This window comes from Pyrus communis, chromosome 7, assembly GCF_041283825.1.
Source record: "Pyrus communis isolate YQ-2024b chromosome 7, ASM4128382v1, whole genome shotgun sequence".
Classification (NCBI taxonomy): domain Eukaryota; kingdom Viridiplantae; phylum Streptophyta; class Magnoliopsida; order Rosales; family Rosaceae; genus Pyrus; species Pyrus communis.
The window spans coordinates 10,938,692-10,947,131 of NC_142571.1; the positions used below are offsets into that span (position 1 = coordinate 10,938,692).

An 8,440-nucleotide genomic window follows, 5' to 3' on the forward strand; every position below is an offset into this window, starting at 1 on the left:
AAAACAAGTGGCTGTCAAAGCTGTAGCTGGTGGGTCCCGTCCATCGCTGATAGCTTTGTCGCGTGAAGTGAGTGTGTGCACGGACATGCATGGTGGGCCTAATTTCTTATCTCTGACTTCAGTCATGGGGAAAATCTGGCCCGCAGTATTATTTTCTTTCCATGACTTATTTAAAGCCCAACTATTGAAGATGGCTTAAGGAGATTCAGAGCTTTATCCCAGCCATTGAAAATGATGTTAAAGCTTCTTCAAAGTTACCACAAAACCCTATAAGAAACCATAAACAAAAATCCCAAACAAATACATATGATATAACATAAAAAGGACAAGGTCATTTGACTTGATCTTGGACGGCCATCGGCAGCTTATCCAGCATCCCAGCTCAGTTCAACTCAAGTCTCAAACTGTAAGAAGAACTACCTTCTCTTTTTTCTTTATTTTTAATTGTTCTTTCTAGTTCTCTGTAATCTAATCTGAGTTAACTGGTGCTTAATCAACCGCATTAGGGGCAGCATACCCATTTGTGTTTCGTGCACCAGATTCTGATCTGCTAAACAAGTTGTGAACTTTTTGAGAGAAATTTGAAAACCCAGTTTCCCAATTTTACATGAATGTTTTTGTTTGTGAGTTTTTTGTGAGTTTCAGTTTTGATAATTACAGTAGCGAAACCCAGAAGCAACTTTTTATATGTTGTGATCTTCCAGAAGTATTTCGAATTGCTGACCGAAATTAGTTGTTAAAAGCTTTTCAGTCATTGATGATTCATTTCCAAGCGATGAAATGTTTATTGAAAAAAGGAGGAAAAACTGCCATTGTTAAAGTTACTTTAGATGTTGGGTCAATGAATTTGAGCAACAAGATTTGGTTGGGACAATACTTGTTCAGGTGTTTTTTTTTTTCTTTTTTTTTTTTTTTTCTTTTGTCAAACGGTAGATTTGTTAGATTAGACGTTATATTAAGAAGCCAACGGGATTTGAATCCACTCCGTGGTGCAAGGGCGACAGTCCTCTCCACCACTCTGGTAGAGGACCACTTGCACTTGTTCAGGTTTTTCAGAACTAAATTGGGAATTGTTGTTTGCAGGTTGTACATGATAATGGCGGCTGCAGTTGCATCACCTACCTATCCAGGAAATGTTAAGCTTCCATCTTCCGAGCGTGTCAAGTCTGGAGTTATGGTTTTGGATCTTTATGCAATGCTTCACAAACCTTCGCATGCTTTTGGCCAAAAACTCAGTTCTCGCTGCTGTTTACTCTGCAGACCTCAACCTCTACTGGTCAACAATTTCAAGTATGTCACTGTGCGAATTGGTAGTAATCGTATCCGAGTTTCGGTTTCATATGTTTATAGAAGGACAAGTGACAAGTTATTGAAACATGGTGCCATTTTAGAAATTAATTTTAAACCCGGGCTTTAGTTGCTTCATTTTGGCATTTGAACTGAGAGTCTTAATTTTGTTAAAGCTAGCTGCATAAAGTAATGGCACCGCTTCCCTCAGTATTGACTGCACTGAAACATGTATAGGAAAATCAACAAACCGGTTTCGGATCTTACTGATTCTTCCCGCTGCCTCTTTTGGGGTTCAATTTTGAATTGTACAGGAGGATGACATGGTCTATCAGAAGTAGTGTGGATAGCAGTGGGTCGGATCCATCTCCAACAAATGGCTCTACCGGCACGACACGATTAATTAGGGCAATCCAAGCTATTCAAACCAAGTTAGGTGTAAAAATTCGACAGCTACGGAGAGGTTTTCCAATGAAATTACTCTTCTTCTTAGTGGGTTTTTACTGTGCTACTGCTTATGCTACCGTTATTGGGCAAACAGGCGACTGGGACATTCTATCTGCCGCTTTTGCTGTGGTTATTGTGGAGGGGATTGGGGCACTCATGTATAAGGCGTCTATTCCTTTTGTAAAGAAGACTAGGAACCTGATAACCATGTTTAACTATTGGAAAGCTGGGCTTTCCATGGGTCTCTTCTTGGATTCATTCAAATATGAGTTCAATGACATCTTTGGATTCAGTAACCCCTTCAATTTCGAACTACACACTTTCTCAATATTCTGGTAACACAAGGCTTGTTTGAGTGCTGCTTACTGACGTGTTTGTCAACCGAAGTTGGAGAAAATGTGACTGGTAAACATAGGTCAGGAACTGCAGTGGTGGAGCAACATTGTTAGCTTTTCAGAACAAAGAGAAGGTACAAAGAGTAATGGGTTTACCAGAAAAATAAGGAGCCTTTTCGCTAATGATTTATTGGGTATGTTGTGGATGTGTTCGCTTATTTTCTCCTGTGTGCTTTTTGTATTGTTTTGTTATGTTCTTGAGCTTATTGATTTCACACATATTTTGAAGTTGAAATAATATTCTTTTTATTCTTCGGTTTATCAGATAACTGCTGCACCCGGAAAGAAGACAGAGGAGGCTAGTGCAACCATGAAGGTTAAGTCCACTGGAAGATACTACTGAAAGAAAGAGAAATTATCAGTCTATACCATGTTAGACCAGAAACCCAGTAAACCAAAGAAAGGATCTTCCTCAAGTACGAAGGGAAAAGGTGCTCCAAAACTTTCATCCTACACTCACGGTATTGATTGCCCTCCCTCTGATTAAGAAGTTGAGTATGTGCTAACAGAGGCCAAATTGTAAGCCACTTTAATGTATCCATAACGGGCAAAAGAGTTAAGAAAGTGTGATAAGGACCTTGCTGCCCAGGACAGGAGTCCTTAAGCGTGATAAGGACCGTCTGTGTCAGCTCGAGAAAAGAAACTTATAAAGAATGCACCAGTACCAGAAACAATGGCAGCTCATGGGGTCAGGTGCTGCTGAAACTCAAGCTTCAAAGATTTTTGCTGGGTTGAGCTTCCCAAATGATATCTATGGCCGTCTTACTAAGGGCTGGTTTGGTATTGCTGTGCTTTGAAAAAAAAAAAGCTGATTCTGCTGTGCTGTGAGAATAAGCGGCTATGAAATAAAGCAGCAGAGTGTTTGGTAAACTTTTTTGTAAAAGTGCTTTTGAAAAAAAAAATAGTATTATAGTGTTTGGTAAACTTTTATGTAAAACAGATGTGAAAAAAAACCGATTTTTCAAAGCTGGATTTTGCAACTTTTTGTTTTTGGCTTTTTTTCATCTAAAACTGTGAAAAAAAGCTGAAGCTGAATGTTTACCAAACACAAAAACAGCTCTCAGCTTTTTTTGATACCAGCTTTTTTCAGAATCACTTCAGTACCAAACCAGGTCTAAGTCATTCAATGGTGGCTGGAGGATGAGAATTTCATCAGCTAAGGTACTTGTTGAGCAACTAACTCTTTCGTTGCTTGATAAGGCCCCAGACAATCTCGACTTCAGGCCTGTTCTCCGATTGGAGGAATACTTATGCCGAAAACAACTGGTTGTCACATGTTCGGGATCACCTTGACACCGCTTGCACTCAGAATTCGCATCTTCGTGATATTCATTCGACTTCTACTGGGGAAAGATTGATGAGTTTTATGAGCAACATCACGAAGAGGAGTAAAAAAATTGGAGGAACTTAGCAAGCTGGAGTATCCCATTCAAAGCTCGCCTTGATAATAATTTACTGACTTTTCTTTTTGGTAAGAAAAGTAAGTTCACATGGAGCTTGGGCAAGAGGAAATTAATGGTTTCTCGTAATACCATCTCTAGCCCTCGGTGTAGTGACATTTCGTTTTCCAATATCAGAAGAGGTCCTGGGTCTGGACTTTGGAAGCTGAAATTTGAAAACATTGGGCTACTAATTCCAAAAGCTGGATAGGAAGCAGGCAACGCCAGGTAACGGGCATATAATATCGACTAATCTGCAAGAGAAACGGATATTGCAAATGCAAACTGGTATATTTGTATAAGCAACATTACACAACTCATCCAACTTTCATAAAATGGCAACTGTTTAAGGAGTGAAACAAATACATGTAAATTATACTTTTCTCGTTGTTATCGTGTCGCTATAGCCATTGAACGTGATTTGTCAAAGATTTACAATGCTTGGCGGTTATTAACTAATACAAGGTCCCTAAGTATGCGTTTACCAAACAAAAGCCTAATTGGCAGGCGCTTCTCGTATATCCTGCAATCACGCATCAACGTCAGGGCCTGGATAGGCCGGTAGGCTCATAATCCGCCTATCGATGACCGGACCTCCCACCGTGAAATGGTATAAACTCTGGAAGTTTGATCCTTTCAACCCAAGGAACTCATGCACTGCAACATAACAAGAGCATAATTTTTAATTAGTGCAACAGATATCAAGCATAGTGCATGTTGCAATTACCAACTCTAATACATGTTCAAAATTGGTTCAGCACCCCTTACAACTTACGACGCGAAGCCAAAGTTTAAAATTTGTATGACACTTCAAACAATGTATTTAGATACATGATTATCAGAAATACTTGACAATTTCATATGTAGTTAACAGCTTAGAGTCTTCAAAGTGTAACCAAATTTGCTTGACCCTAATGGCCCGCCAACATCAATTCTTTATATACATCAAACCTGAGTATTGCGGTGTGCAGCAACAGCATGATTGATCTACGGTGATAATTCATTGTCGAATCTTTATTCATGGACATTATCATAATCTCATAGACTGGGTGAACTGATTAAATTTTTTCCGCTCTCTCGTCCAATCTAATATGCTCACTAGTACAATATGCCTTATTTCAGAAAGACAAAAGGCACAAAACTTGATGTTCAAACGCAGAGGCTCAGCTTTGCCATACATAAAAATAGATGTGGTCATATATTTTACATTATGACACAGATAACAGCATTCTACCGAAGCCAGTCAGTCATGCTTCAATATATTAGGGCCCCGTTCAGCTACTGACTCTGGTTTAACTCGTGGTGATACATAGTAATAATCACGACCTTAACCATTGACATCAATTCAACATTCTTAAAGACTTGTTTTTAATCACAAAACTTAAAGCAACTAGTTTTGACGAGTGCACTTTAAGGTTTAAGCAGTTTGATATTCAATTAACTAGGTCCAGATATTTCATATAACATGTAATGTACCATTGCTATAGGATAGGGGAATCATTGAGAGAAAAAAAAACAAAATTAGAGACGAGATCGTACCAGGATCATCAAAATAGCAACCAATTCCTGTCGCAGAAATACCAACGGCATGTGCTTCAAGATACAGCACCTGCCCAAGTACTCCAGTCTCCCAAAACAATCGAGGATACATCCACACTTTTTTATCTTGCAACATAGGGTTAAAACAAGCTACCATACCAAGACTGAAGCATCCATCACTGGCAATTTCCTGCATAAAAGCATTGTTTTAGGAGTTGGACACGCGCACACACACACAGGTGCCTCAATCGAAATTTGATTTCAGTAGGAAACGAAATCATTCTTCAAGTATAGGATCAAATTGGGGATTTTGCAAATTTGTAGCCAGGGCAACAACTCAGATTTTGCGAGTTCGGCTTGAGATTGTAGTAAACAATGATTCATCAGATGCTTCAAGAATTCCCAATAAAACAACTTTCGATAGTCACTCTAGAATCATATTCCAGCATTATTCAATATCTATCTTACCATAGAATTTATACACCATCAAGTTAAAACCCCAAGAAAATACCATTTACATTTGACATACCTGATGGCATGAGAGCTTTTCAGCAAGGGCACGGCAATCAGTTCTATAAAGTTCGTACAAAGGAAGATTATCCGGGCAACCCTCTGGTTTTACCCACTTGAATCCGGACCTCATTGATTTCTGGAGCTCATCAAAATGGTCTTCATTCCTCACCAAGAAATATAAACCCTGTGGCAACCCTTCCACCCTATGAACAAACAAAGCAGCATGAACCTCCGCATCCCAAGGAAGAGCCCGAAATGGCAATCCCAAAGACCTCTTCTGCTTCCCTCCATTTCGAGAACCCGAAGGAAGACAATGTAAAAGAATCTGATAAAATGTGCTTCTATCCATCACAGTAACTCCATCCATATCAACTGCACTCCTACGCTTCCTAATCACTTCCCTAACTGTAAAACCCTTATATGAACTTTCACTACAAATCCCACTACTCTGAAATGGATCAACTAAAAACTTATCACCAATACTTAACTCTTTCTTCACGGCCTCTGCCGTTCTATAGATTAGATCCCAACAAATGTGCTCTTTACTAAGCAAATTCGGCTTTCCCTTCCACTCCAATTTTGAAAATTCCGATATCACCAAACTCAACTTCTTATAATTCACATCAAATTCACCAACCCCGTTAGGAAAAACCACCAGAATACAATCCGGATGCTCGAATTCCATCTCGGGAAACCGCCCTTTAACAGGCCGAGAGGGAATTTGAAACCTTGGCAACATTTCAAGCCCCATTAGCTTCTCCAAATCCTCATAACCCAGCCCATCAAGAAGCTTCACGTCCCAGCCAAGCTCCGCTGCCGCCATCGAAACCGCAGCAATAGCATGACCCACATCGTGATTACAGTACCTAAAAGCACGTTCGCCGTACTTCCAGGCCTCCCGCCAGAAAATCGACGACAACCCAATGAGGAACGAGTCCTTGGGGAAGAAACCGGAGAAAACCCACGACGGGATTTCAGCTCTGAGCTCCAAAGCATGCTCCTTCGGAGCGTAATGCGCTACGAAACTTGAATCGGAGAGCGATTCTATTGGGGGAGAAATGATATAAGCCTCGGTGGGGTGTAAATTGCCGCTGCTGGGATTGACTCTGAGCGACCAGGTCGAAAACCCAGCAGTTTTCCAAGCTGAGAGAGCCAAAGAATCGTAGAAAAACTGAGAAATGGTGGATTTGGAGATGGGTTTTGAAGGAGGGAGAGAGTGGAACAGAGAGGAATACAGAGGAGTGTCTGGGGTTTGATTGTCTGTGGGGCAGTGCAGGAGAGGAAGGAGAGGGGCGGGGGCGTACCGACGGAATGGGTTGGGCTGGTTGGCCCAGTCGAGGCCGTGGGGGCCTCTGGCGTATTGGGTGAAGTGGTGCTTGGTCTGGTTGTGGTACTTGAGGACCTGCTGCAAATGGAGATCTTGGTCTTGCGGGTCTTGGGGTTGTTTGCTGTTGGAGACTGAAGAGGAAGAGAAGGACATGGCGGGGATTAAGGTTTTGCTGGCGGTGGTGGTGGTGAGTTTGGGGACGAGAGAGGGCGGTGGAAGGAGGTGGAAGAGTGGAGAGTTTATAGGGAAAGTGAACCTTGCGGAAGGGAGTGGTGGCATATTTTGTTCTTTCTTTCTGTTTTATGAAAGGAAAAAGTGGTTCCAACGTTTTTGTTCTATCTTCTAGACCCTCCCATTACTTTGAAAATTCGATGGACACGATCGATTTGATGGTTCCAACTTTTTCTAAGGAAAAGGAATCGGATCCTTCCGCCTAATCCTTCTTATCAAATAATTTGGATTTTTAAAATTTAATTTAACGGTTACAAATAGGGTTCAATTCAATCGGGTCCCTTACACCTAATCTTCCTCATCAAATAATTTAGATCCTTGAAATATGATCTAATAGTTACAAATAGGGGTACACTCTAAAGTTATAATAACTTTAATTGTTGAATTAAATTTTAAAAATCCGAATTATTTGATAAAAAGAATTAAGTGGAAAGGATCCGGAGATGATCCATTTCCTTTTCTAAGTACTTGTATGTATAACTCATGTGCCGATTTGGTGTTGGGGCTGTTTGATCTGGGCCCAAAAATGATCTTCTTTGTTTCAAGTCCAATTCATAACTAGTTTTCAAGCTCACACTTTTTATCCCTTATTTATTTGGTGTTGTTAATGAAACTTCAGAAAGTGTCATTGTGCTCTCTAAAACTTTCTAGGCCTAGTGTGGTTGCAGTGTGGATTGTGCAACTGTCTCCACATATAACTGGTGGTATTGGGTGTGAGATTTCTGAACTACCAAAGTAGAACGTGGGTGAATGAGAAAGATGATCATGAGGAAGCACAATCTCATTAGGTCGCATTGCGTTCTGGCCGTAATCATTTTTTTTTTCTTTTCAATTCTTCCTTCTCTGAATCCGGTGTTTTTAGTTATTTGTGATGTTTTTTTTATTGATTTTTTATTATTAATAGAGAAATTCATCCTGAATTATAGGTCTGGCAAGTGTAACATGCAAACAGTTGTAACAAATTGTATTCATCATTTTTGTTTTCTTTATCTTCTATTTTATCATATTATCATTTTTATTTAGTTATTTATTTATTTGGACAATCCTATCACTTATCAAATTTCTGTATACTTTATTGCATGAGTTAAATTTTTTTGTTTCAAGGGCTTTTGAGTCCTTTTATTTTTTTTATTTTTTTATTTTTGTTAAGCCTTGAGACACCAAAACTTACTTTTGACATTCTATTATTAGAGAGTTGGGTACCCAGAGAAGATGGCAAGGAAGGCATCGGCGACATAGGTGGAGGAGAGAGAAGATGCAGA

The 8,440-nt window shown here is 39.9% G+C and overlaps 2 protein-coding genes across 3 annotated transcripts; one reads left to right on the forward strand and one right to left on the reverse strand.

Moving 5' to 3' along the window:
* Positions 1–264: 264 nt before the first annotated feature.
* LOC137735428 (YCF20-like protein (DUF565)) lies at positions 265–3,997 on the forward strand. 2 transcript variants are annotated; one of them, XM_088698048.1, is made up of 5 exons: positions 265–406; positions 1,084–1,290; positions 1,602–2,317; positions 2,359–2,888; positions 3,242–3,997. In XM_088698048.1, exons 2-3 carry the CDS (start codon positions 1,091–1,093, stop codon positions 2,071–2,073), a joined length of 672 nt encoding a protein of 223 aa, XP_088554174.1. In that variant the 5' UTR covers positions 265–406; positions 1,084–1,090; the 3' UTR covers positions 2,074–2,317; positions 2,359–2,888; positions 3,242–3,997. The 2 variants fall into 2 exon arrangements, with proteins under 2 accessions (XP_088554174.1, XP_068330951.2); XM_068474850.2 differs by having other exon boundaries at positions 1,602–2,263; positions 2,395–3,954.
* On the reverse strand, positions 3,877–7,344 carry LOC137735427 (nitroreductase family protein). The gene is made up of 3 exons (XM_068474849.2): positions 5,637–7,344; positions 5,108–5,297; positions 3,877–4,225 (listed from the first exon to the last, which is right to left on the reverse strand). The coding sequence occupies exons 1-3, from the start codon at positions 7,224–7,226 to the stop codon at positions 4,098–4,100; spliced, it is 1,908 nt and encodes a 635-aa protein (XP_068330950.2). The 5' UTR covers positions 7,227–7,344; the 3' UTR covers positions 3,877–4,097.
* Positions 7,345–8,440: the final 1,096 nt, after the last annotated feature.

Coding starts and splice junctions, on each gene's coding strand:
- LOC137735428 (XM_088698048.1), top strand. CDS start 1,091: ATGATAATGGCGGCTGCAGTTGCATCACCTACCTATCCAGGAAATGTT. Junction 1,291..1,601: donor CTACTGGTCAACAATTTCAA/GTATGTCACTGT, acceptor TGAATTGTACAG/GAGGATGACATGGTCTATCA.
- LOC137735427 (XM_068474849.2), bottom strand. CDS start 7,226: ATGCCACCACTCCCTTCCGCAAGGTTCACTTTCCCTATAAACTCTCCA. Junction 5,298..5,636: donor AAAAGCTCTCATGCCATCAG/GTATGTCAAATG, acceptor GCTTTTATGCAG/GAAATTGCCAGTGATGGATG. Junction 4,226..5,107: donor TTGCTATTTTGATGATCCTG/GTACGATCTCGT, acceptor GTTATGTTGCAG/TGCATGAGTTCCTTGGGTTG.